General features: G+C 48.8%; 1 protein-coding gene across 2 annotated transcripts; it reads left to right on the plus strand.

Moving 5' to 3' along the window:
• Positions 1 to 5,991: 5,991 nt before the first annotated feature.
• UBA1 (ubiquitin like modifier activating enzyme 1) lies at positions 5,992 to 27,902 on the plus strand. 2 transcript variants are annotated; one of them, XM_068962418.1, is made up of 26 exons: positions 5,992 to 6,067; positions 13,811 to 13,927; positions 14,057 to 14,115; positions 14,216 to 14,384; positions 14,473 to 14,607; positions 15,544 to 15,650; positions 15,912 to 16,002; positions 16,110 to 16,242; positions 16,735 to 16,832; positions 16,941 to 17,087; positions 17,219 to 17,395; positions 17,522 to 17,626; positions 17,714 to 17,794; positions 18,148 to 18,303; positions 19,940 to 20,105; positions 20,261 to 20,457; positions 22,707 to 22,771; positions 23,015 to 23,210; positions 23,934 to 24,008; positions 24,128 to 24,317; positions 25,459 to 25,547; positions 25,836 to 25,928; positions 26,057 to 26,248; positions 27,165 to 27,266; positions 27,369 to 27,469; positions 27,583 to 27,902. In XM_068962418.1, exons 2-26 carry the CDS (start codon positions 13,811 to 13,813, stop codon positions 27,716 to 27,718), a joined length of 3,177 nt encoding a protein of 1,058 aa, XP_068818519.1. In that variant the 5' UTR covers positions 5,992 to 6,067; the 3' UTR covers positions 27,719 to 27,902. The 2 variants fall into 2 exon arrangements, with proteins under 2 accessions (XP_068818519.1, XP_068818518.1); XM_068962417.1 differs by lacking the exon at positions 5,992 to 6,067 and adding an exon at positions 9,208 to 9,293.
• Positions 27,903 to 27,936: the final 34 nt, after the last annotated feature.

The following is a 27,936-nucleotide window of genomic DNA, read 5'->3' on the forward strand; positions in this document are numbered from 1 at the left end:
CTGGAGACACCCCCATGTTCCCTTCCCTGTTGCGGTTCCCTAGAGTGTAGCCCCCAGGAATCCCATGTCAAGGAAGCCTCATACATGGCTGGCAATAGTCAGTGGTACAGCCGCTCTGGAATATGGCTGTTTCATAAAAAGGTACACATAAGGTTACCCTGTAAATAAGAAATTTCATTCTTAGATGTTTATCCCAAATAAATGGAAACATGTCAACAAAAGGAATTGTTATATGTATTCACAGCAGCTGTGTTCATAATAACCACAAAATGGGAACAACCCAAACATCCACCAAGAGGGAAATGGATAAATTGTGGTATATTCATATAACAGAATACAAACTGGCAATAAAAAGTGACAAAATCACTGATACAAAAATCAACACAAATGAACTACAAACGTTGAGTAAAAAAAGATGCAAGACCACCAGAGCAAACCTCAGGAACAGGAAATAATAGAAGAGCAGAAATAGATGAAGTAGGGAGGGAAACAACAAAATAAAATCAAGAGTGGAATCTTTGAAACAAAAATTAAGAGGAAAAGCAGACCTCTGGCAAGACTGATCAATTTAAAAAGAAGCAAACAAACCAAATACAAAATACAAACCAGAGGGGGGAATTCACTACAGATGCAACAGAGAAAGTGTATCTGAAAATACAGATGAAATGAATATATTAGTAGAGGGATATAAAATGCCAAAACTTCTGTGAAGAAACAGATTACTCGAATAGAGCAAAGTACTAAATAAGTTGAAATCTTCCCTCTCCTCACCAAAATAAGAACCCAGATGGTTTTTATAGGTGCACTCTACCAAACTCCCAAGGAACAGTTAATCACTATCTCATACAAAGTTGTTCTAGATATAAGAAAAAAGAATGAAAGCTGTCTATTTTATGAGACTGGTGTCATCTTGATCCCCAAAACAGATGAGATAATACAAGAAAACATTTCAAGCCACTTGAACCTGTAGATGTAAAAATCCTTAATAAAATCCTAGCTAAAAGAGTCCAATAGTATATTTAGCAAATATGTTTTAATCAAATACTTTATCTCAGGAATGCAAAATTGGGTCAACAATAGAGAATATATATATATAGCACTACATAAACAGACTAAAACAGCAACCACAGAAATAGCATTTGATACAGTTCAAGAATCCATCAATCCATACTTACAGAAATTAAAGATAAATGGAGAAGAGAAATATCTCCTTTACAGTAGAATGTCAACTAACAATCAGTACAGTAATGATGTTCAGCTGTGATTAAATCTCTGGGTGCTAAAGCCAGTGGTGACACTTTGATGTAAACAGGATATTTACATAGTTCCAAAGTTTCAAGGCAGAACATGGTATCTCTACAGTAGAGAAACTTGGCAGATACCATCTTAATGAACGGGGAAAAGTGAAATTCAGTTCAGTCGCTCAGTCGTGTCCAACTCTGCAACTCCATGGACTGCAGCATACCAGGCTTCCCTGTCCATCACCAACTCCTGGAGCTTGCTCAAATTCATGTCCATCCAGTCGGTGATGCCATCCAACCATCTCATCCTCTGTCATTCCCTTCTCCTCCTGCCTTCAATCTTTCCCAGCATCAGGGTCTTTTCCAATGAGTCATTTCTTCACATCAGGTGGCCAAAGTATTGGAGTTTCAGCTTCAGCATCAGTCCTTCCAATGAATATTTAGGACTGATTTCCTTTAGGATTGACTGGCTTAATCTCCTTGCAGTCCAAGGGATGCTCAAGAGTCTTCTCCAACACCACAGTTCAAAAGCATCTGTTCCTCAGCACTCAGCTTACTTTATGGTCCAACTCTCACATCCATACATGATTCCTGGAAAAACCATAGCTTTGACTATATGGACCTTTGTCGGTAAAGTAATGTCTCTGCTTTTTAATATGCTGTCTAGGTTTCTCACAGCTTTTCTTCCAAGGAGCAAGTGTCTTAATTTCATGACTGCAGTCACCGTCTACAATGATTTTGGCGCCCAAGAAAATAAAATTTGTCATTGTTTCCACTGTTTTTCCATCTGTTTGCCATGAAGTGATGGGACCGGATGCCATGACCTTTGTTTTTTGAATGTTGAGTTTTAAGCCAGCTTTTTCAGTCTCCTCTTTCACTTTCATCAAGAGGCTCTTTAGTTCTTTTTTGTTTTCTGCCATAAGGGTGGTGTCATCTGCATATCTGAGATTATTGATATTTCTGGCAATCTTGATTCCAGCCTGTGCTTCATCCAGGCCGGCACTTCACATGATGTACCCTGCATATAAGTGAAATAAACAGGGTGACAATATACAGCCCTGTTGTACTCCTTTCCCAATTTTAAACCAGTTCATTGTCCCATGTCCAGTATGTTGCTTCTTGACCTGCATACAGATTTCTCAGGAGGCAGGTAAAGTGGTCTGGTATTCCCATTCTTTAAGAATTTTCCACAGTTTGTTATGATCCATGCAGTCAGACTTTGGCGTAGTCAATAAAGCAGTATTAAAATCCTGAGCCAATAGGATGAAAGGAGGAGACAGCTTCGCTTCTGTGATACTCCTAGACAATATGCAGAACCTGAATCTAACCACAGGAAATGTCAGAGGAAGTCCAACTAAGGGACAGTCTACAAAACTCCTGGCTTATAATCTTCAAAAGTGTCAGTGTCATGAAGGTCAAGGAAAGACTGAAGAACTGTTCCAGACTGAAGGAGATATCCCATTTGAATTTTCAAATGTCGCCTCCTGGCTACCCCATTTAAGGTTCCAAACTCTGCCCTGTCAATATTTCCTATGCCCTATTCTTTGTATTCTTTTTCTCCATAACATTTCTCAATTTCTAATATATGTTTTTTTCCTACATTATTTGTTTCCTTCACTAGAATGAAAGCTTTCATGAGGAAAGGGACTTTGGTCTGTCTTGCTCACCACTGTGCCTGTAATGCCTTGAACAGGGCTTGGCACATACTGGACCTTGGAAGCACGAATAAATATACACACCACAACTGTTCAAATCTCTCTCATCCTCAAGACTCCATTTTTCAAGAGGCTAATATATAGAGAGTCCCAAAAAATCCATAAGAAGTACAACAACCCCATAGAAAATGGATAAAGGATTCAAACAGAAAACTCTCAGAAAAATGACAAATACCTTTAAATCTATGAAAAGATGCCCAAGTTCATGCCTAGTAAGAGAAACACATATTATAATTACACCAGATTGGCAAACATCCAAAGGTTTGACGATCTTGTCAGTGAAGCAATAAACCAGCTGCACTATCATACGTGGCTGTGGGCAATGTGAATGATACACTGCTCACCCCCACTTCTCTTTCTCCCTGCTTTCTTACTTCCACAGGCTTTTGTTGAAGCTGTTCCCTCTGACTATAGTGCCCTTCCCTCTCACTTGGGAAAGGCCAAATCCTGTCTCAATTACTCTTACTGATCCACTCGAAGGCAGTCAATTCCTCAGAGAAGTTGGCCACACCCATGGCTTCAGTTGCCACCTCTGATGGCCCCCAAATCCAACCCCTGCATCTCAGATCTAGTCCCCAAAGTTTTCACTCAACTGACATATACCAGACCTTGGATATCTAACAGGCACTGAAAATGTAACACATTTGAAAACCAACTCCTGATTTTGCCCCATGACTGCTCCTAATGGAGTATTTCCCCTGACAGTTAAGGACAACACCATCCTTCCAACAGCTAAGGCTAAAAACCCAGGGGTCAGCCAGGGCTCCTCTCTAGTTTTCATGCCCTGTATCTGATTTCTCAGCAAATCCTGGTGTCTTTACCTTCAAAATAAATTGAAAAATCTAATCCCCACCCCCACATCCCCCTTGACCTGACACTATCTCATCTCTTCCTGGACTCTAGTAGCTTTCTCGCTGGCTTTTCTGCTTCCTCTCTCTGCCCACCCCCCTCCCCCAACAGTTTTTTCTCCTTCCACACAGAGCAGCCAGATTGTTTATTCTAAAATATAATTCATATAATGCAACTTCCCTATGTGGAATCCTTTTATGGCTCCCCATGGGTCTTAGAATAAAAACCTAACCAAACACACAGCCTGGTGTACAAGGCTTTGCTTGAGATGGCCTTGGATCTCATCTCCCAGTGCTCTCCCTTCCTCACTCTTCTCCAGCTACACACATTCCAAGAATTTCCAACCTCAAGGCTTTGCACCTGACATTCCCTCTATCTGATGCTTCCCCCCATGTTAAATATACGTGGTTTGCTTCCTCACTTTTCACAGGCCACCTCCTCAGAGGGTTATTCCCTGACTACTCTACATGGGGCATCAGAGAAGATCTCTCAGAGAGAGGCAAATGATAGAAGGAAAAGATGTGATGGAAAAGTGCTCTTGACCATTGCAAGGGGGGTAGGAGATCAAACCAGTCAATCCTAAAGGAAATCAGTCCTGAATATTCATTGGAAGGACTGATGCTGAAGCTGAAGCTCCAATACTTTGGCAACCTGATGTGAAAAACTCACTCATTGAAAAAGACCCTGATGCTGAGAAAGATTGAAGGCAGAAGGAGAAGGGGATGACAGAGGACGAGATGGTTGGATGGCACCACCAACTCAATGAATATGTATTTCAGCAAGCCCCGGGAGATGGAGAAGGACAGGGAAGGTTGGCATGCTGTAGTCCATGGGGTCACAGAGAATCAGACATGACTGAGTGACTGAACTGAACTGAGTCTCCTTGCTGTGTTCTTTGCTATGTTCCCGGAGCCCTGCACTTAGTAGGCACTCAAGGAATCTTTTTCAGATGAGCAAATTTGGAGGATTTGAGGACAGGATATGTGATACAGAATTTGGGATAAGGCGATAAAGGCATTTTGTGTTAATTACCTTGGCTGGAGCAACACCTTCTCTGGAGGGCCTTCTGTAACCAGACTACCTAAAAATGCAAACTTCCCCCACAGATTTCCCCTTGTGCATGCTGAGTCACTTAAGCCATGTCAGACTCTTTGAGGCCCCATGGACTGTAGCCCGCCAGGCTCCTCTGCCCATGGAATTCTCCAGGCAAGAATACTGGAGTGGGTTGCCATTTCCTACTCCAAGGGATCTTCTAGACCCAGGGATCAAACCTGTGTCTCTTATGTCTACCTTCATTGGTAGGTGGGTTCTTAACCCCTAGCGACACCTGGGAAGCCTAATTTCCCCTTACCTTGTTCTATTTTTCTCCGCAGTAGTTATCACATATACACAACACATATTTACATGTCTATTTAATTGTATATTCACATATGAATATAGACTATACACAGTGTGTATATATTTATTATATATGTAGGGGTTTTTTGGGGGGGCAATACTGCTCTCTTGTAGGATCTTAGCTGACCCATCAGTGATTGCCCTGAGCCTTAGGCAGTGAGAGCACAGAGTCCTAACTGTCAGGGAATTCCCTACAGATGTAAATTATTTACATATTGATACTAGTTATCATGTAACATTTACAAATATTGATGCATTTTATTAGATAAAATTTTTACATTTATGGGCTGTCTCTCTAGTCTGTCAGCTCCCTGAGAGCAAGGAAGATGCCTAGCACCTGGCCCACAGTTTGAGCTCTGTAAGTGTCAAATGAATGAACTCCTTTGGTCACCTGAGCCTCAGCTTTTCCATCTGTAGGATGAATGTGCCTTTCCATTTGGAGTTATTTCCGTGTTCTGATTCCTTTTCCTACCCACCCCACCCCCCAGAGTACAGCTCCCAGAATTCCACAGCCCAGGTTCACATTTTCCAGTACCCTGGGCGCTCCTGCCCACCACGTGCACCAGGCACCGGCCCAACTGGACTACGACCCCCAGCATGCCTCGCGCGTTTGGGAAGTACCACAACTCATAGGGGTGTCTGGGTCTGACACAGGCTCCAAGAGAGCAGGATCAGGGGAGGGCTCCCCTCTAGCTTAGCATCTGTGGTACGTCCCAAACCGCCCCCCCGCCCCCTCAAGGCCCCGCGCTTCTGAGCTCAGCGCAAACTCTGGTTCTTCTACGCCTGAGGTGATTTGCTCTTCCGTTGCCCCGTGGCTTCAGCTCATCTCCAGCAGGAAGGCGAGGCTTCCGCCCGGCACAGGGGGTGAGCTGGATGAAGGTTCCCCCCAGTCCCCCGAACAGCATTCGAAGGAGGTGGCTCAATTTCTGGGATCCTCTAAGGGGCATATTTGGGAGCTCTGAGCCCCGTGTGGCATTTAGAGGTGGCTGTTTTTGAGGGGACGCAAGTGGCGTTAGGGACTCCGGGGTGGGACTTTGAAGTCTGTTTTCCGAGCGTCCCTCGGAGGCAGGGTTTATACCCCTTAGAGACTGGGTTTAGGGGGATGTTTGGGGAGACCCTTAGGATCCGTGTATGAATACTCTTGTCCATGAGGTAGGATTTGGTGTGCTTCCCAAGGGGAGAGGCAAAGTTTGAGGTTCCTGAACTCAAGGCGGAATTTGGGAAGGGCTTGATTCAGGAAGGGTCCTGGTGACGGTGGGAACAGGCGGGACCGACGTGGCATGTGGAGATATCTAATGGCCTTTGTGACCTCTGCTTCTATTATGACGTCTCACCGCGCTTGGGTATAAAAGGCTGAGAGACCGGACACAGTGAGGCCCACATGTTGTTTTAGGAAGAGGAGCCCCCAGCCCAGGCTGTGGAAGGGACGCTGGAGCCTAGCGTGCTAGGCTCTTCCGAGGGGACAGAGTGTCACCGGCTTTCCTTTGCCATGGCTTTATTCGCTATGCATGAGGAGATGAGCTGTTGAGGAAGACCATTTTGGCCCTTTTCGCACCTGGTTCGTTGGAGGTATCAGCTTGTGAATTATTCACAAGGGAGGGGCGTGCTGAAAGGGGCGCCTTGCAGTCTGCCGGATAAATTTAGATCACACTGATAAAGCGTAAGAAGGTGAGTAGCGGCCCGAGTTTTCTGTGGCTTGTCTAGGGGCATTGTGCATAATTCATGAGGGGCGTAGCTTTTAGGGCTTCATCGGCACGATCCGCTGTTGGCTTTTCCTTAAGAGGTTTCAGGATTTAAAAGTTTTGCGTCTCACGAAGGGATGAGGCCTGGCGCACTGTTCATTCTTTGCGGCCCGATAATCCCAGATTATCAACAAAGACTCTAGATTCAAGTCACATCTATCCTTGCCAGCTGTGTGATCTTTGGCAGATCTGTGAACTTGAAAAAATGAGTCTGAGCATAATGGTGATCAGGTTAGTTTGCACTCATTTAGCAGCCTTATTAGACCATTTAATCCCCACAACAACCCTGGGAGGTAGGTTATTATCGTCCCACTTTATAGATGAGGAAACTGGGACACCAGGAGGCTAAGTAATTTGCCTAAGGTTACTCACAGTTAGTGAGTGGCTGAGCCAGGATTGAAATCCAGTTAGTCTAGTTCGAGAGTCCTGTGGTCTTAAATACCATAATGTCTCTCTCCCACCCACCCAATTCACTGGTACTTCTACTACTACTACTACTGTTAGTCATATAGCACCAGGTGGCCAGGCACTGTTCTGAGCCCTTTCTACCTGTTTATTCATTTAAACTTCATCACAAGGTAGGTTACTATTGTTCTCATTTTATGGGTGGGGATACAGTGGCCCAGAGAACTGTCTGGTCCCAGGTCACAAAGCTAGTCATCGATGGGTGGAAGTGATTTTTTGTGAGGATTTGAGAACTCAGGAGGTCTCCTTTGACCTGAGACCTGAAGGAAGTGATTCCCTGCTCTGCATTCCTGAGACTAGTGGCACAACGCATGGAAAGGACTCACCAAAGGAACCACCACATAGCAGGCGATTGGTTAATGTGATCTATTATTATTAAATAGAAATGTAGTGGGTGTTTATCGTGTGCCTGGGGCTTTGGTATACAGTTGTGTCTCTGGTGACCTGGTAGTCTGTGCTACCTATTTAATGAACATTGGTGGCCTTAGTGCTCTGTTTTACAGTGTAAATCTGGAAGGGTGTTTCAAGGCATTATTTTTTATATAATGCCCCAAGTTGGGGGTTTCTCTGGTGTCTGGGTATACCTTCACCCATAACTAATTTTATATCAATACAAAATATTATTTTTACATGTTACCTTTACATTAATATATAATGCTTTAAAAATGTAACAGTGCTCTGTGCCAGCACTGCTCTGAGTTCATTTCATAGTTTATACTCTCTGGTTTTCATAGTGACACATTTTGCCTTTATGATGTAGGTGAATTCTACTACTACCCCCATTTTACGGTTGTAGAAACAGGCAACTGCCAAACGCAGGTAGTAAACCTGGATTTGGGTGGACCAAAGCAGCTCTGGTTCACGTGCTTTTAGTTAACGGTGGGGAGGAGGCAGCTCCACTTCCCCGTGGGTTTCCCCTGCGGCTCTGCAGCATCTTTCATTATTCATGAACAGGAAGCGGTGACCACGTTGCCTTGGCTGGAATACAATAATCCTTACTTGCTGGGCAGGGCTGGCTGGAGTATTTCTGTCCATCCAGCCTCATGCATAATTCATCAGTAACTGGGTGGGACCTTTCTTGACCTCTCTTGAGTTTCCAGGTTGGGCTGCAGCAGTATCACTATTCATTATTCATGAGCCAGGTGAGAGTGTTGTCTTGTGTTAGCCCTATTTCTCTGTTTACAGGGTATCAGATGCAGCAGTGGGCGGACCTGTCTCTTTTGTCCTTGCCCACCTTATGCATTATTCATGAGATGTCGCCTCAGTCTCCTTGGCTTCCAGGCTGCAGCAAGATTATTCATTATTCATGAGCATCGGGGTGTGGCTTCCATGTTTTAACATTGGCTTTCTGGTTGCGGGGTGTTCGTCAACCAGTCACCCGGCCTCATGCATAATTCACGATCAGGAAATGTGTCTTTGGTGGCCTTTCTTGGTTTCCATGGTAGCCTGGCTGTAACAGTGTATTCATTATTCACGTTTGGCGGGTGTGCCTTCTGTCGTTTTACCTGTTTGCCTAGTTACTGCCAGAGTAGCCACCAGATGGTGGTGTTCCCCTTCGAATGAGTTACAAACGGGGACCATCATACATGATTCATGAATGGGCGCGGCCTGCGTACATCCGGGTTTCTGGGGGGTGGGGCCCAAGGTTTTGTTCCGGCCTCGGGCTCCGCGGCGGCCATCTTGTGTCGGCGGCGGCGGAGGTGAAGGAGGTGGCAGGAACGAGCAGAACCACTACGACGCGGGAGAAGTCGGCGGCGGTGATTCTAGGCGGCCCAGGCGGCGGGGAGGAGGAGGAGGAGGAGAAGGAGGAGGAGGGTGGCGGCCGGGCTTGGCTTCGGCTCCTAGAGGAGTTGGCGGCGGCGCGACCCGGGGAACCGGCATTGGTAACAAACGGCCTTTCTCAGCGCCTTGGCCGGGGCAGGGGTTTCGGGATTGGATGGTGTTGGGCCGGTGCTGGGCCAAGCTGATGTCGGGGCAGGTGGTGATGACTTGGACGGAGGGATCGTTGAAGAGAAGTAGGGGGTCCATTTTGGGCGGGGCCGATATTCCCCATCTGGGACCAGCCCTGTCCCTCCGGCTCCAGAATCTGACCTTAGGCTCAGACCTCCAGAATCTGCTATTAGAGACTCAGTCAGCATTCCTAATCAGGGACCTGGTCCTGTCCTGCCTCTTGCATGGCAGATCGGAACTTACCCCAGTCAGCAATGGAGACTTAAACGGGATCGACATTCCTGGTCAAAGCCTCCTATCGGTGTATGTCATTAAAGACGTACCCCCAGAATCTTTCTTCATTCACCCTTCGTTCCTCAGAATTTGTCCTCGCAGGTTCCAAGAGGGGCCAAACCTCAGGAAGGGTCCATTTGGTTTCATTTAACCTTCTCTAGCATCTTCCTTCAGAACCACCCTCCACATGCATAGGCACACACACACAGTCTGCCCTTAGAGCTTTCAAGGAGTCTAGACCCTGTAAAAGGCAATTTGTGCTTGGCCTCCATGTCAGAGACCACTCCTCCACATACCAGAGGTCTCCCAACCTACCTTGGCTCTAGCATCTTACCTCTGAAACCCTTCTGGGCCAGCATTTCTATTCAGAGGTCCGCTTCAGCATTCACCTTTAGAGACTGCTTTCATTCCTAGAATCTGTCCTTAAAGACTTCCTTTATTTTGAGTGCCTCCTATTTTCTTGTGGTCCCAGTATTCTCTTTAGAGACTATCCTTTGAGGGCCTCAACATCTCCCCCATCAGACACTCCTAACCCCCAGTATCTTCCCTCAGTTTCCCAGGGGACCAGACAGGAGGGAGGCATTTCTTGGACATATAATCTTCCATCAGAGATCTCTCTGCCAGCTTCTGCCCTTGCAGACCCTATTGGCTCTTAGCCCCTTGCATCAGAGACTTGCCTCTCAAATCCCACCCTTCACTCAACCTCTGCCTTCAAAAGCCAACCAGGGTTCTAGCTTCTCTCACAGATCCCTTAACGTTGCATCAGGCCTCAGAATCTGCCCTCAAAGCCTTCCAGGATCCCAGCATCTTCATTCAGGGTTTCAGCTTTGTTGGACCCCAACATCATGGTCAGTTGTCCCTTCCCACAACAGGTCCATTTGTTCTCCATCAGAGTAGAAAACCCCTCCTCAGCACCGACTCTCAGAGCCTCCATGGGCTTCCACATAATTGGTCAGAGAAACCCTGCTTACTGAAATCTTTAGGGCCAGAACTGTCTGGGCTCAACCTCTTTCCACTCCTCAGAGCAGTTACAGTACCTAGCATGTACCAATCAGAGATCAACACGAGGCCTTGTTGCTCTATTAGAAATGCCTCCACAGCCCCACCCTCAGCATCCACCCTTGTAGCCTCCTGGATCTCTGATATCAAGGTCAGAGACACCTTTTCCCCTGCAAGTCCCTGTTAATTTTGGTCAAAGATTTCCCTCTGCCACCAGTGTAGATCCCCAGGGCCCCAGCATCCTCCTGATGGAGAGCATCCCTACACCGAGACCCCATCATCTTCCTGAAACCTCCTTGGGCCCCAGAATCCCCCATCCATTCCCTGTGTAGCCACTGGGGCCTCAAATGCAATTTCCCCGCCCTTTCCTGAAAGCTCCTTTTCTAAAGACCCAGATTTGAGTCTTAACAACCTTGCCTAGTCACACCCTGGCTGTCCACAACATACCACCCCCGCCCCCCCCCACACCCTGGACTTCTAACATCCCCTTTCCTGTCTCCCTCTGACCCTCCAGAGGCTCAGGCAACCGCTTCCTGATGCTTCTCTTTTATATTCCTAGGGATTTCTCAGTTAATCCCTCTTAGGAGGCTTGACAGGCCCCAGCATCCTGTGTTCTACCTTCTCCCCGTCCTGATGTCTTGACCTGTGGCTGCCTGCTCTCAAGCCTGCTCCAGGGCTCCTACCTCAAACCGTCTCTGATTTGGGTGGTAGAGAATGCTCAGGCTTCAAAATCAGCAGTTTGGAGATCTCAGGCAAGCTCTGAAGCTCTCTGAGTCCTCGTTCAGGTTTGCTGAACATTTGGTAGTACGTGTGTCCTCATTGGAGCCTGAGCATGTGTTGAGAGAGAAAAGGTATTGATTTTATACTTGGGGTGGAGGATCTTTAGATCTGCTCTGGGGTTTCTGCCCCAAACCCCTTTCTGCTTGCCCTGAGACTGGCCTGTTCCCAATCTCTGCAACTGAAGTCCTCTCTCAGACCATCTGGTGAAACCTGCTTAGACCCTCACTGCCAGCCCTAGGGATCCAGATGTCAGTCTAGAGAGCAGAGATCTCTCTGGCCCTGGACCATTTCTAATTTCAGGTGCAGGGAGATGGTGTGTGCTCAACAACCAAATCAGAGGCTTGGCAAGGAGATGACTAAATAATGCAGGCTTCTCTGGAGGTGTCTGGGGAGGAGCTTAAGTCGCTGAGTTCTGACCACAGACTTTGACTTTTTTAACCTCCGTAGGAGGAGCCTGGTGGGCTGCCATCTATGGGGTCGCACAGAGTCTGTCATGACTGAAGTGACTTAGCAGCAGCAGCAGCTAAGTCCCTGCTTTGCCGGCGGGTGGGGAGAGGGCGGAGAAAATGGGGCTCAAAGGAAATGAGCTCCCTACTCTGTCTCAGGAAGTCAGTCATGGAAAATGGAATTTGCCTTGGTCTCCCAACTAACTCACCAAGCTTCTTCTACCTAGGTTGGTTCTTGGCATTCCCAGCAGTTCAGCTGGGTGCCTTGGACCGTAGCCAGCCTCCTGGGTACCCCTCCCTCACCTCTCATCTGTCAGCCGTGTGGATTGTGCCCCAAGCTGGGTCCTAACTCTGTTCCCCCAGGAGGTGTTTGGTAAACAGTCTAGCAGCAGCTAGACTGGAGTGACTGGAGTTTTCTGAGCCCTTGTTTTCTAATTTGTGGCATAGGTATAAGGTTATTTGGTTTGTGAGCAAGCATTGTTAGAACTAGACAAAGCCCCTTACCCAGAGATTGATTGGCAGTAAGCTCCTAGTAGATGTTAGGGTGCTCTTGTTATCTTGCTTAGTGCTAGCGTGTGACAAGTGCCAAAGTGGCCTCTTAGGTACAGTGGGGGTACTTGGTGTGATTGGTGTCAGAAAAGGCTCAGTGTAGGAGAACAGAGGCCTAGAGGTGCATTGGGGGTAAGGGGAAATGATTCAGAGTCCTGTCATCTCCAGCCTCTGGGTCCAGTCACCCCCTCACTCCAAGATCTCACTTTCACAGCAGGCTGCATTATTCTGTCTCTGGGACCTAGTCCTCATGAGCTCAGGTTTTTCCATTTGTCTGGCAAGGACACTCAGCCCTGCCTCGCAGGGTCAGGACCATTGAGTGGATGAAACACCATAAGGTTAGGAGGCAGCCTGGGCTTCCAGGGTCAGCAGGTCCTAGTATGATTCCAGCTTGGCCACTCTCTTTGTGGGGACCTCGGTCAAGTCTCCAAAGTCCCTGAGTGGATTTTTTTCCTTCCAGTGTGAGTTGAGGGGCGGTCTTACTGATAGTAGTCCAAACCCCACAGAGGTGCCCTGAGGACAAAGTGAGGCATAGCTCATAAAGTGCTTAGTTTGATATCTGGCACAGGGAGGACTCCTAATAAATATTCATGTATCATTGTTGATCTGTTTAAAGGACTCCACACAGGGACAAGGCTTGGGAAGTGTGTATTTCCTCTCTCTTTCTCTCTGCAACTTCTTTTATTGGCTCTGGTTGTTTTCCCCTCCTGGAGCTGGAGGTGGTGGGGAGGGGGTTGGACTTTGTGAAACTCTTTTCTCTGAACCCCTCTGGGAGCTGAGTTCTCAGCATAATATCTCCTGCCATCATGCCACCCTGGTGGATGTCCAAGCCACGTGTCCCTCTCTAACCCCTGTCGTTGGGATTAAGGGGGAGGAGAATGGCTCTTTGCTATTGCCTCCCTCCCTGCTCCATGTCAGGCTCTCTGGTCTGTGTTATATCTCATTACTTCAACAACTCCATGGGGTAGGTAAGTGGTATTCTCACCTGTGTTTTCCAGGCAAGGGAACCAAGCCCATAAGGGTTAAATGATATCTGTTGAGGAGTGGCAAGGTCTGACCTGAAGCTACATCCTTCCTCTGACTCCCCAACAAGTACATTCTTGTCACTCCTTTCCTCCCACAGGATTGGAGTCTCTCCCTCATTATGCTGGGCGGGGGAGAAAAGCGAATGGCCTGGTGGTCAGCAGCATGGATTGCAAGCCAGATCACCTGGGTTCAGATCTTAGCTCTGACAGTTATGTGACCCTGGGAAAGTCACCTCACCTCTCTGTACCTGTCTCCTCTTCTGTAAAATGCGGATATTAGCCCTTACATCTTCCTTTCCCCCCTCCCCCCATCATCACTAACCAGCAGGAACACCCCCATGCCCCAGGCTCACTTCTGATTACTTTTATGCTCTCCAGATGTCCAGCTCGCCGCTGTCCAAGAAACGTCGCGTGTCCGGGCCTGATCCAAAGCCGGGTTCTAACTGTTCCCCTGCCCACTCCGTATTGTCCGAAGTGCCCTCGGTGCCAGCTAACGTGAGTGTGTTCTTCCTAGAGACTGGCAGGCGGGGTGGTGGGTGGGAACGTTTTCTGTGTGCCTGTCCTGTCTGTCCCGTCCCTCCTCCTGCACATCTCCCTGAACCTAGTCTTCCCCTCCATTTCTAGGGAATGGCGAAAAATGGCAGTGACGCAGACATAGATGAAGGCCTTTACTCCCGGCAGCTGTGAGTGGGGCCAAAGTTGGACTGTGAGGTGGGAGGGGGCTCTGAGTGGATAGAGTCAGGAGGGTGTGACCCTGACCTGTGACACCCTCTAACCTGGCAGGTATGTGTTGGGCCATGAGGCAATGAAGCGGCTCCAGACCTCCAGCGTACTGGTATCAGGCCTTCGGGGCCTGGGCGTGGAGATTGCCAAGAACATCATCCTTGGTGGCGTCAAGGCTGTCACCCTGCATGACCAGGGCACTGCCCAGTGGGCCGACCTCTCCTCCCAGGTTCCTCTTACCATCCCCCTTCTTTGCCAAGGCCCCAGCCCTCTGGGCTATACAGCCAGTTCATTTCTTCCTACACTCTCCTTTGCAGTTCTACCTGCGGGAAGAAGACATAGGGAAAAACCGAGCTGAGGTCTCCCAGCCCCGCCTCGCTGAGCTCAACAGCTACGTGCCTGTCAGCGCCTACACCGGGCCCCTTGTGGAGGACTTTCTCAGTGACTTCCAGGTACCATGGGCCATCATCTGGCCTCCTGCTCAGTTCTCTCAGAGCCCAGCTCTGGTTTATTCTTTTGATAAACATTTAATGGGCTAGCCTGTGTGTCAGGTTTCACGCTAAGGCTGCAGCGAGGGAATATGAGCAGGCTTTAGACCCTGGGCCTGCCTCTTTAGGAGGAATATGTGAGCCAGCAGACGGGAAGGCATAGTGGTTATTTGCACAGACTGGAGCCAAACTGCCTTGGCATGAGTCTCTCATTGTACTTGCATACGTCAGGCCGGTCATGGAGTCTCCTCTTCTGCCTTTGTCTGTCTGCAGACATGGGAATGGTAGTAATGCTGACTTGATAAAGGTTTTGTGAGGGCTATGGACTAGCAGCTGGTTGTTGGTTAAATAAAAACTCTGGGCCAGAAAGAGGAGTTGTGGGAGCTGAAATTCTCCCCCAGGGTGTCCCTGCGAGCCAGGACACTGCTGCTGAACCCTGCTGTAGCCATGGGAGCTTACCCTGATGGGAATGGGTAGGCTTTCAGCAGAGACCCATGGCTGAGCAGGTGTTTTAAGAATTGGGAGCAAGTGGGTGTGGTAGGAGTGAGCTCAGACTTTGGCTGAGGACAAAGTTTTACTTCTGTCTCTCCCAGGGCATGGCAGGGCTGTAAACAGGCAGCAGTGGGTGTTGGCAAATGAAGGAGTCAGCTGTTACCCAGACTGTCCTCCCAATTGTCTCTTTACCTTGCCTGCCATAGTCTAGGGATTCACATTTCCTTTCATTGAGTTTTGCTTGGGCAGAATCTGATACGTGGTAGATACTTTCTATTTGTGATAGAGAGCTGAACCAGCAAAGCCTTAAGGACCCCGTGAGCCCTCCTACCAGCCTTCCTCCATGATCGCTCCCTTTACCCTTCACCCTGGTGCTGGGCCCTCGCCTGAGCTTCCACCTCTCCACAGGTGGTGGTCCTCACTAACAGCCCCCTGGAGGACCAGCTGCGGGTGGGTGAGTTCTGTCACAACCATGGCATCAAGCTGGTGGTGGCAGATACCCGGGGCCTGTTCGGGTGAGTGCCCCTGCTCTTTTCCACCCCGACCCCTGCCTTGCCCAAGAAAAGACCCCCAAGCTCTGACTGCCCTCAGCCCCCCTTAGGCCTTTGGGTTTGGGATGCTGTGTGTTTACCTTGCCCCACGTAGCATGAGCACAGTCTGATTCCTAGCAGTGATGGGTTGAATTTGCTCAGCAAATACTCGCTGCATCTTGAGGGACACGTGCAGTCTCAGTGTGCGTGGGACTCGGGCATCAGCCCTGTTGCCTCCCTCTACAGGCAGCTCTTCTGTGATTTTGGAGAGGAAATGATCCTCACTGATTCCAATGGGGAGCAGCCGCTCAGTGCTATGGTTTCTATGGTCACCAAGGTGAGGAGGCCAGCCTTGGGTCCTGGCAGGCGGATGGGCAGTCACAGGCCTTCCTGTCTGCTCCCAGTACCCTGAACCTGCCTCTGAGGTACTCCTCCTTCAACCAGGACAACCCCGGTGTGGTTACCTGTCTGGATGAGGCCCGACATGGCTTTGAGAGTGGCGACTTCGTCTCCTTTTCGGAAGTACAGGGCATGATTGAACTCAATGGAAGTCAGCCCATGGAAATCAAAGTCCTGGGTGAGCTAGGGCCAGGGGGGAACCAGGGGAGACAGGAGGCGTTTCCCTGGGCTCTGCGTGAGGGGAGACATATCCTGGGTATCTGGGATGAACCAGAGGTAGAGTCTCCTAAGGTCTGCCCAGCAGGGTGTGGGGGAGAAATGCTGTCTTGTGTTTGAGCTGTTCGTAGAATAGGCCCCTGATAGCTGCACTGAGGGGAGGCAAGGTCTCTGGTGTTTGAACAAAGATCAGAGGATCCACTTGTGTCTGAGCTAATTCAGACAGGGAGCAGAGAACGTCTTCCGTTGTAGACTTAGGGTCAGAGACGTGGGGTCCCGTGGGCGCTGGGTTTGGGGTAGAGGGGAGATGGTTTCTGAAGTTCGAGTAGAACTCGGGATGGAGAGGAGATTACTCCTGATATCTGAGCTGGGTCAGGAATGGATTTTCCCTCATCTTGTAGGTGGTTGTAGGTTTTAGGGAGAGTGGGTGTCCTGACTGTTTTGTCTGCTCTAGGTCCTTACACCTTTAGCATCTGTGACACGTCCAGCTTCTCTGACTATATCCGCGGAGGCATCGTCAGCCAGGTCAAAGTACCCAAGAAGATCAGCTTTGTGAGTGTGAGGGGCAGTGGGCTGTAGGAGCTGGGGCTGGGCATCTCATGGTTCTCAATTCTCTTCTGATTCTTTTTTTTTTTTTCTCTGATGCCTTGCTTCCCACAGAAATCCTTGCCAGCCTCCCTAGCAGAGCCTAACTTTGTGATGACAGACTTCGCCAAGTATTCCCGCCCTGCCCAGCTACACATTGGCTTCCAGGCCTTGCACCATTTCTGTGCTCAGCATGGTCGGTCCCCTCGGCCCCACAATGAGGTGGGTGTGGGTGAGCCAAGCCAGGGTAGATGACCTTGGCACTGCAGGCCCATTCTGCCCCTCTCCCTACACCTCTCGCCCCCAACACAGTGACCTAACAGGCATGCTCTTGGTTCCTTTGGCCCCACTAGGAGGATGCAGCAGAGTTGGTGACCATAGCCCAGGCTGTGAACACTCGATCCCTGCCTGCAGTGCAGCAGGGCAGCCTGGATGAGGACCTCATCCGGAAGCTAGCATATGTGGCTGCTGGGGACCTGGCTCCCATAAATGCCTTCATTGGGGGCCTTGCTGCCCAGGAGGTCATGAAGGTCAGTATAGGTGGAAAAGGCCAGGGTTGGCATAGGCCAGGCGCCTCCCTGCCTCTGTCACTTGTCCCATCTGCATGAGGCCCCAGGTAAGCACTGACTACTTCCTCTCTCCTGCTTATTCTCCAGGCTTGCTCTGGGAAGTTTATGCCCATCATGCAGTGGCTGTACTTTGATGCCCTCGAGTGTCTCCCTGAGGACAAAGAGGCCCTCACGGAGGACAAGTGCCTCCCGGTATGTGAGTAGGGCCCTGGGGTAGGTGACATAGGGGGCATTTCTGGTGAGGCTGCTTTCTGACCTTTCTCCCTTTGCATTCCTCAGCGCCAGAACCGTTATGATGGGCAGGTGGCTGTATTTGGCTCCGACCTGCAGGAGAGGTTGGGCAAGCAGAAGTACTTCCTGGTGAGTGATCCGCTGGGACACGTGCTTTCTTCATATCCCCTGGCCTCTGGCTACCTGTTACGGTGTCTCTTGCCACCTGAGGGAGTGTCTTTTGGTTATTGTATCTGTATCACATGACTTTTGCCTTTCTTTTTTAATCTTGGGAAAGCTTAGTATGTCCTGTTTCCCCCATCTGTGCCTCCACCCTCAGATGACTAGGTTATTTTCATAGCTGTGGCACTTAAGGATGTGGCACTAGACACCCCTCTCTTGCTGTCTTCTGGGGAGTGAGAGTACAGAGTGATGAATGACTTCACGCTGACCTGCATCACCCTGACCCAGACACTCTGTGTCTTTTCTTGGTTGTCTTCTAGGTGGGCGCAGGGGCCATTGGCTGTGAACTGCTCAAGAACTTTGCCATGATTGGGCTGGGCTGTGCAGAAGATGGAGAAATTGTTGTCACAGACATGGACACCATTGAGAAGTCAAATTTGAACAGACAGTTTCTGTTCCGGCCCTGGGATGTCACTGTGAGTGTGATGAGGGGTGGAGGCGGTACTTTGTCATCTTGTTTTCATCTTGTCTTTTGTTCCCATTCTTCCTAGAAAGGGGGCTTTACTGCCTTTTTCTTTCCTTCAGCTCTCCCTCGATTTCTGTCACTCGTTCAATGAATGCTGAGTACCCTTCCATTGAATCCACCGTTTTTCATGTCCTGTTTTCTTTTTCCTTGACCTCTTATGAATGCTGGTTGGGACAGTGTGTTGGGGGTCCCAAGTGTAGTGATTCACTAGGGGGACTCACAGGACTCAGCATATAGTCATACTCAGGGCTATGATTTATTCCAGTGAAAGAATGCATAACAAAATCAGCAAAGAGAAGTTGGGGTGAAGTCTGGGGGAGACCATGCACAAGTTTCCAAGACTCTCTCCCAGTGGAGTTGCACAGGACACCTGTAATTCCCCTAGTAGCAAGTTGCAACAACACATGTGAAATGGTGCCAGTCAGGGAAGCTTGTAAGAAACCTAGTACCCAAGGATTTTACTGTGGGCTGGTCATGTAGGCTCCCTCTTCTGGGAACATCCCCAAATTGCAGACTCCAAAAGGAGAGCAGGAGTTTGGCCTAAACCGTAGGGTTTTCATAAGCAGCCTAGGCACAGTGAGCAGCCTTTACCAGGTGGGGAATGGTAAGAACTCTTGAAATCCAGGTTTCCAGACTGCAGCCAAGGCCCAACCTGGCCAGGAGGCCTCTTTCCTAGGAGAGCCTTGTGCTAGGTTCACTGTTCTCTGCACAGATAGAAGCTAGGTTATACAGGAATCTAGCTAGTAGGCCTTCTGTGGGGAACAGCATCATTGCCTGGCCAGGATCGATTCCCCTTTTGTTCATTCATTTATTCACCAAGTAGTTATCCACGTAGGTGCTCTTGTAGGTACTTGGAGTACACCAAGGAAACAAAGATTTGGTGGAGTGGGGACAGAGAGTAAAGAATAAACACAGTACAGTAATAAAGTTTATACTCAGCGTTCTTGGTAAGTGCTGTGCAGAGGAAAGAGCAACAGCACGATGAGGGAAGTGGGCAGGCCAGGGAGATCAGTTTGCAATTTTGATATGTGGAAGGGCTCATCTCTGCCAACTTGGAGGGCGTGAGGAAGTAGAGTTCCTCAACCACTCAGGCAAAGATCCTGAGGTGGGAGGGGAGTAGGAGATAAGCTGGAGGAAATGGGGACCAAGTCATCTTACCTTTGGTGGAGGTGGGAGCAAGGGAGGGTTTTCAGCAGAGGAAGGATATGGCCTGATTCGAACTTCTTGTCTGTATGCTAAGATTGTTTTGTTTGGGGGGAATGTTCCCCAGCCTAGGTGCCATTACCTGAAAGAACAGTGGATGTTGGGTAGGCAGAAGGACAGAAGGCTGGCCTGTTGTCTCCAATCTATGCCTGTCTACTGCTTCCCTTTCCACTGAACCCCTGGCATATCAGTCCCTGCCCTAGCCCTGTGGTACTGTCATGAACTGTCTCCTGCCAAACCAGAGAGCTTCCTGAACTTAGGGCCTAGTTCTTCGCAGCATTAAATATGTCAGCCTTCAGGAGGACAGCTCTGTAGAGGTTCTCTGGTTGCACACATGAATAACTTGAGTTTTGTTCCCCCATTCCCACTCTCACTCCCCCTAGAAATTAAAGTCTGACACAGCTGCTGCAGCTGTGCGCCAGATGAATCCTCATATCCGAGTGACAAGCCACCAGAACCGTGTAGGTCCTGACACTGAGCGCATCTATGACGATGATTTCTTCCAAAACCTGGATGGTGTAACCAATGCCCTGGATAATGTGGATGCCCGTGAGTTTGGAGGCGGGTGAGGAGGTCAGGGGCCAAGTTGCCAAGTTACATGTATGCGTGCGCACGTGTGTGTGTGTATGTTTTGGAGGTGTCTGTCTTCCTGCCTCCTAATGTTCCATGTTGCCACTCACATTATGTTGTGACCCCACCCCCAGGCATGTACATGGACCGCCGCTGCGTGTACTACCGTAAGCCACTGCTGGAGTCGGGCACACTGGGCACCAAGGGCAACGTGCAGGTGGTGATCCCCTTCCTAACAGAATCTTACAGCTCCAGCCAGGACCCGCCTGAAAAGTCCATCCCCATCTGCACACTGAAGAACTTCCCCAATGCCATCGAGCACACCCTGCAGGTGATCAGCATTGGTGGGAGAGAGCAGGGAGCAGGCACTCTGGCCTCATGGCTACCAGCCCCTCTGCTTTTTCTCTAAACCTGTCTCTCTTACTTCCCATCTTGTAGCCTAGATTGCTAGGATGATCCACTTCTTTCTTTTTTGGGAAAATTTTCAACATTTAGGGCTTCCCTGATAGATCAGTTGGTAAAGAATTCACCTGCAACGCAGGAGATCCTGGGTCAAGAAGATCCGCTGGAAAAGGGATAGGCTACCCTCTCCAGTATTCTTGGGCTTCCCTTGTGGCTCAGCTGGTAAAGAATCTGCCTGCAATGCAGGAGACCTGGGTTCTATCCCTGGGTTTGGGAAGATCCCCTGGAGAAGGGAAAGGCTACCCACTCCAGTATTCTGGCCTGGAGAATTGCATGGAATGTGTAAATTGCAGCCTATATTGTTAGAATGATCCATTTATTTCTCTCTTTTGGGAAAATTTTCAACATTTAGACAAAATACAAAGAATAGTACAAGGAACACTCAAATACTCTTAGATTTAACATTTGTTAATGTTTTGCCACATTTTCTTAGATTCATGTATACTGCGGACATCACAATGCTTCACTCCCTATACTTCTTCAAAGGGAGGCTATATTCCCACACAACAGGGTCTCAACCTCAGCACTGGTGACAGTTGGGGCCCGATATTTCTTTGTCATGGGGGCATCCTAAGCACCATAGGATGTTTAGCACAATTCCTGGCTCCACGAGATGCCAATGGCACCCTCTTCTGTTTGTGACAACTAAAAATGTCTTCAGACATTGCCAGGTGTCCCCTGGGGGCAGAATCCCTCCCAGGTGAGAACTGCTGCATCTAGCCAAAACACCACCTTCATGTTGAACAACATTAGTGGTAATTCTTACTGTCTCTCCTGGTTACTTATTTGTCTCTAACAGTTCATATTCATGTGTCCCCTGCTATTGCTCCAAATGGGTTTAACAGCTGGTTTTCCAGGATGATTTTGTTGGTATGATGCATATACATATATAATACACAGCAGTGCACATATTATCTGCCTGGAGGTTTTTACAAAATGAATATATCTAGGTTATCCAGCACCTATGCCTCCAGTCAGAACCTGAGGATTTTGTGCTATCAGATGATTCTTACTGCAGTCTTTGAAAGCAGACCATTCAGAATGTTTAGTTGAAGTATGGGATATGCGAACAAAATAGGGAGAGGAAAAAAAAGTTTCCTCCATCATTTTCCCTTCCCCCTCTCTAGTTCCAGGCTGAGTGTGTTTATATTTGTGCACCTGCCACAGTGTCACTAGGTCACTAGTAAGTAACCTTGGACTTAGCTTCTTTGTCTCATGAAATGGAGTTGACAGTGGTGTATACCTCACAGGGTTGCTGTAAAGCACTTAGCATTGTATGTATCTGGTGCTATTTTAAATAAACTGTAAATGTATACATACTTAGGACTGTTATAGTATCTATTTGGGAAAGAAGGCAATGGCAACCCACTCCAGTATTCTTGCCTGGAAAATCCCATGTATGGAGGAGCCTGGTAGGCTGCAGTCCATGGGATCACTAAGAGTGGGACACAACTGAGTGACTTTACTTTCACTTTTCACTTTTCATGCATTGGAGAAGGAAATGGCAACCCACTCCAGTGTCCTTGCCTGGAGAATCCCAGGGACGGAGAAGCCTGGTGGGCTGCAGTCTATGGGGTCGCACAGAGTTGGACACGACTGAAGTGACTTAGCAGCAGCACCACCACAGGGTTAAGTGTATTCCTGAAGTCACAAAGTTAGATACTATGTAACAGCTGGATTTGAACCTAGATCTCACATCTGTGTTCTCCAAACCCACTCAGAGGGCAGAGCCTCTGTCCAGTTTGCTGCTGAATCTTCAGGGCCTGTATAGAAATTATTTTTCGGTTTGGTCTGAATTTTCTTTTTTTTTTATTTGTAAATTTTAATATATACATAACTGAACTTTTTTTTTTTTATTGAGGCATGACATATTTCAAGTAAAGTATACAGATCTTAATTTTTTTTTCACACATTCACTAGTGTAACCACTGTCCAGGTCAAGTTCATTGGTTTTTCAGTTGAGGTGTTAGGGGGCCGAGGAGTGGGGAAGTTTGGGGGGCTTACCTTCTCCCAGAGCAGCTATGTTCTTCCCATTGGATTTATTCACTGATGGTGTTTCTAACGCTTCCAGAAGTCTGTTTTGTCCACCATTGTCCCCTGTAATCTGTTTGTCTGTAGTGGGCTAGAGATGAGTTTGAAGGCCTCTTCAAGCAACCAGCAGAAAACGTCAACCAATACCTCACGTAAGTAACCAAATGTCCACTCAGCCCACCCCCTGCCCGACAGTCAAGGCATCCTGGTTGCTTTCCTCATTGCTATGACACTCAGCACAGGCACACTTCTCAAATGAATCTGTGAATGAGGCTTGGGCCTCATTCCATTGGCGGCCAGGATTAGCTTTCTCTGGAGAAAGTGAGGTTGCCCTGGAGCCCACTCTTGAGGCCGCTGTGTAATCCTACCCCTTTGACCCCCCCAATTCCTGATAGAGACTCCAAGTTTGTGGAGCGGACTTTGCGACTGGCGGGCACCCAACCCCTGGAGGTGCTGGAGGCTGTGCAGCGCAGTCTTGTGCTGCAGCGGCCACAGACCTGGGCTGACTGTGTGACCTGGGCCTGCCACCACTGGCACACGCAGTACTCTAACAACATCCGGCAGCTGCTACACAACTTCCCTCCTGATCAGGTAATGCCCACTTGCCAGGTCCATTTGGCAGAATGTGTTTTTTCCATAAGGGGAGCCTGCTATGAGTTCTCTGGCTCCTCCTGGAGATTAGTCCAGCTGTGGCATATGCCCCAAGGTGTGGGGAGTCTCAGAAAAATTATTAAACTTGACCTATTTTTGCCATCCCCTTTCTTTGCAGCAAGAGACTTTCATTTTTGTTTCCCTTACCTGTGGGGTGGGCTGACTCATCCACCTCCTAGGACTGTAGCGATCATAGAGGAGAAATCTTGGAGTTAAGAGCTCAGGAAATCAGTGGGGGTTCAACTCCAAGCACCATTTGCACTTGGGCAAGTCACATAGCTTCTCTATATACTTCAGTTTCCTTGTCAGTAAAGTAGAGGTGGTAATAATTACCTCATGAGGGTTCTTGTGAGGATTTCTTAGTATTTGTTAATATTAACTCAGTACAGTACCTGGCAGTTCAAAGAGTTTGTTAAGCTGTGTCTTGCACAGAGTGAGTGCCAGGAGTTCTTTCAGCAACACCCCTAGTTCACCCTGGCATCAGAACTTCCATTCACAGGACCCTTACTGTCTGGGTTGTTCATGATTGACTCCATCCCCTGCCATGCGTGCCCAGCCAGGGCTAGTGAATAGGGCACACCCAAGGGCCAGGTGAGAAGTTAGGATTGCTGGAGAGGCTCCAGTTTTAGATCCTACTCCTCAAAAATCTCTCCGCTTCTTTAGCTCACAAGCTCAGGAGCTCCGTTCTGGTCTGGGCCCAAACGCTGTCCACACCCACTCACCTTTGATGTCAGCAACGTAAGTCTCCTCCTTGGGGTCTCCTAGGGTCAGGTGGAGAGTGGGTGGGAGGGAAGGAGGCCGAGACTCCCCAGGTGAGGGCAGACGTGCTCACCCTTCTGGGCCCTGCCTTCTCCCAGCCCCTTCATCTGGACTACGTGATAGCTGCTGCCAACCTGTTCGCCCAGACCTACGGGCTGACAGGCTCTCAGGACCGAGCTGCTGTGGCCACGCTCCTACAGTCCGTGCAGGTCCCCGAGTTCACCCCCAAGTCTGGAGTCAAGATCCATGTCTCTGACCAGGAGCTGCAGAGCGCCAATGCCTCTGTGGGTGAGGATGTTTGGCCCCTCTGCCAGGAGTTACTGCCCCACTGGTCCTCTGCCCAGTGCAGCCTTCTCACCAGTTCTCTGCCCCGGCACTACTGTGCAACCCTGTCCTGAGACTTCTTCTTGATCTGTTTATCTGGAAGGTGTGATTTCCACCAGTGGTCTTGCTCCTTTGGTATCTGCTCCCATCTTCTCACCCCATGTTCCTCCGTGTGTGTCTTCTCCGTGATGTTACCCTCCACATAGTTTTCCTCATCCCCTTCTTCATATTTCCACCCCAGTTGCCCATCTCTCTCCCCCAGCTCATGCTCTGTCGGGTGAAGGGCCAAGCAGTTGACTCTTTTAGCCCATATAGTGTCTGCAGCTAATGATCTCTGCAGTTGAAGCCCAAAAGCAGCCATACACGATGAATGAATGTGGCTGTTTTTATTTTCTCCCATGTCTCCCATCTTCTTCCCAGATATCTACCCCCTCATGTTCCTCTCTGTATATTTTTTCTACTTCTGCATTTCACCCATATTTCCTTCATCTTTTTCCTCATATACATGTACATGTATTTGTATATGGATAAAACATACACAGGTACATGTAAAATGTGTATAAACGTGTGTGTGTGTGTGTGTGTGTGTAATATACACGCAGAGTGTATGTAGAGTATATATAGGGTGTATACAGGCTTCTCACCTATCTCACCCTCTATATATGCCCCATTCTTTACTTTTTTGTATCTTCTGTCCTCCCATCTTAACCACATCTGCACACTTCTCCCAACTACCTCTCTGTAGTTCCCTGCCCTTTTCCCCTGTATCCTCCATGTCTCCCCACCTCTCTGCATCATTCTCCCTGAGATCTACTGCTCTCCCATCCTTATCTGTCCATCCCCACTTTCTCCTAATGTCTTTGTTTCGGTTCTTTAGTCTCTCTTGCCTCTCTTGATATTCCACACTGCACCCTTCCCGCCCCAATCTTCTTCAGGTTTGTACTCTGTTGTCCTGCACTGTTTCTTGCCATTGTCCCTCGTCTCTCCCAGGATGTCTTTCCTTTTCAAATTCTTTGTCTCCCTAAACACCTTTCACCCCCCTTGTTTCTACCTCAGACCCTGGCCTTGGGTCTAAAGCGTTGATGGTGTCCCTCTCTCCCTGCAGATGACAGCCGTCTGGAAGAACTCAAGGCCACACTGCCCAGTCCCGAAAAGCTCCCTGGGTTCAAGATGTACCCTATCGACTTTGAGAAGGTGCTGGGTGGGGGCCCCAGCAGGCAGTGGGGATGGGATAAGCATAGGTGGGCTGGACAGAACAGGCTTCTAAGGATCGGGAGGCAGCCCCAGGCCTTTGTGGGATTGGATCATGGGCCTGCTACGCGGCCCTGAATGAATAGATGTTCCCAGCCATGCCTTTGTGATCTGAGAGCCCAGCAGGTAATTGCAGTGGATACTTGTGCCCCTAGAGGCCAGGAATCCTCTTCCTCTGATTTTCTCCTATTGTCTCCCCACCCTCCTCCCTTAACCTCTCACTCCTAAAAGGATGATGACACCAACTTCCATATGGATTTCATTGTGGCCGCATCCAACCTCCGAGCAGAGAACTATGACATTCCTCCTGCAGACCGGCACAAGGTGGGGCAAACCCAGACCCAATGTTCCACCCTCTCCCGGGCTGGATTTGCCCACATTTCATCCCTTCTTTAGACTCAGCCTCTTCTACTCTTAACTTCCACCTTCCTTGATCCTTTGCTGTCTCACAGAGCAAGCTGATTGCAGGAAAGATCATCCCAGCCATTGCCACAACCACAGCAGCCGTGGTTGGCCTTGTGTGTTTAGAGCTGTACAAGGTGGTGCAGGGGCACCGACAGCTCAACTCCTACAAGAATGGTTTCCTTAACTTGGCGCTGCCCTTTTTTGGCTTCTCCGAGCCCCTTGCAGCACCTCGTCACCAGGTGAGGATCTACATTAGGAAGTGGGTTTGTGGGTGGGATGTTTGTCTGTAGAGCTGGCTGTAGTTTGCTTCATAGCCTGTCACCAGGAGAGGGTTTCTGTCAATGTGTACCTCTTTCCTTCGTGTATACCCTTGTTCATTTATTCACTCACCATGTTTTTTTTTAAGTACCTTCTATGTGTTAAGTAGGTGTCTGATTCTGACTGTGGGAGCCCTCAGAAAAGATATTTGAATATTAGATTATGATTAATAACTGCACAAAAGTAGCACCCAACATTTATTGAGTGCTTACTATGCTCAGTGCTTTTACTTGCTTCATTCATTTATGCACTCAAATATTTATTGAGCACCTACTGTGGGCTAGGTACTCTTACAGGTGCTAAGGTTATATTCCTGAAATAGAGTAATACAGTAAACGATTTTAGAACCTCCAAAAAAGAATAAGATAAGGAGAACTTGGGAATACCAGGGGGCAAGGGGATGGATTTAGAATTTTAAATGTGGGATAGTCAGGAATGGCCTTAAGGAGAAGGTGACATATGAGTCCAGACTTGGAGGAGGTGAGAAGACAGGCCAGGCCTTGCCAGAAAGGCATTCCAGAGAGAGGGACCAGTGTCTGCAAGGGTACTGAGGTAAGTGTGCCTGGCCTGTTTGAAGAAGAAGTCATTAGAGCAGAATGTGGGAGAGATGAGGGGATAGGAAATGAGCAGAAGAGAATATGATTCCATGATGTAAAGCCTTGTCTCAATTATCATAAGGGTTTCACTGCTTACTCAAGGCCAGACAAAAGCCACAAGAACATTTTGGACAAAAGAGGCTTGTGGTCTGACTTAGCATGTCTGCATGAATGAGGGGGAGACTGATGGGGTTTGGTGCCCTGATGTCCCCCATCCCATAGACTGCTACTTTCCCCACAGTACTATAACCAAGAGTGGACGTTGTGGGATCGCTTTGAGGTACAGGGTTTGCAGCCTAACGGTGAGGAGATGACCCTCAAACAGTTCCTCGACTACTTCAAGGTGAGAGCCCTTTCTGACTCTCACCCGACCTGGGGGTGGCGTGTGCAGGTGACTGACTGGCCTGTCCACCCCTGTGACACTGATGTCCTCCCCCTCTTCCAGACAGAACATAAGTTGGAGATCACTATGTTGTCCCAGGGCGTGTCTATGCTCTACTCTTTCTTCATGCCAGCTGCCAAGCTCAAGGAACGATTGGATCAGCCGTGAGTTGGGTGGTGGGGGGGCCTCAACTTGCAGCTGTCCGACTGCTGCTCACTGCCCCCAGCTGCCCCTTCTCACCTTTTGCCTTCCTGACCCTCTGCTCCCTCGTCCCCAGGATGACCGAGATTGTAAGCCGTGTGTCGAAACGAAAGCTTGGGCGCCATGTACGAGCACTGGTGCTTGAGTTGTGCTGTAACGATGAGAGCGGCGAGGACGTTGAGGTCCCCTATGTACGATACACCATCCGCTGATCTGTGTCCTCTCCTGTAGACTGACCCCAGCACCCCCTCTCCAGATCCCTTCCATCCCAGGGCTCCCGTTTGACCTCTGGCAGTGGCCCAGCTAGCCAGGCTTGGTGTTCCCCTCCTCATCCCCCTACCTGAAACTCCTCTTGCCACTGCTTTCTACCTTGTTCGGAACCTGACTCCTAATAAAGAATTGTTAACCCAGATGTGGCATACCCTGTTGG

This window comes from Capricornis sumatraensis, chromosome X (genome assembly GCF_032405125.1).
Source record: "Capricornis sumatraensis isolate serow.1 chromosome X, serow.2, whole genome shotgun sequence".
Classification (NCBI taxonomy): domain Eukaryota; kingdom Metazoa; phylum Chordata; class Mammalia; order Artiodactyla; family Bovidae; genus Capricornis; species Capricornis sumatraensis.

Excerpts from the sequence above, each read along its gene's own strand:
- UBA1 (XM_068962418.1), top strand. The coding sequence starts at position 13,811 with ATGTCCAGCTCGCCGCTGTCCAAGAAACGTCGCGTGTCCGGGCCTGAT. Across the intron at positions 14,385-14,472 it reads GGGCCGACCTCTCCTCCCAG|TTCTACCTGCGGGAAGAAGA; the intron begins GTTCCTCTTACC and ends TCTCCTTTGCAG. Across the intron at positions 25,548-25,835 it reads ACCCTATCGACTTTGAGAAG|GATGATGACACCAACTTCCA; the intron begins GTGCTGGGTGGG and ends CACTCCTAAAAG.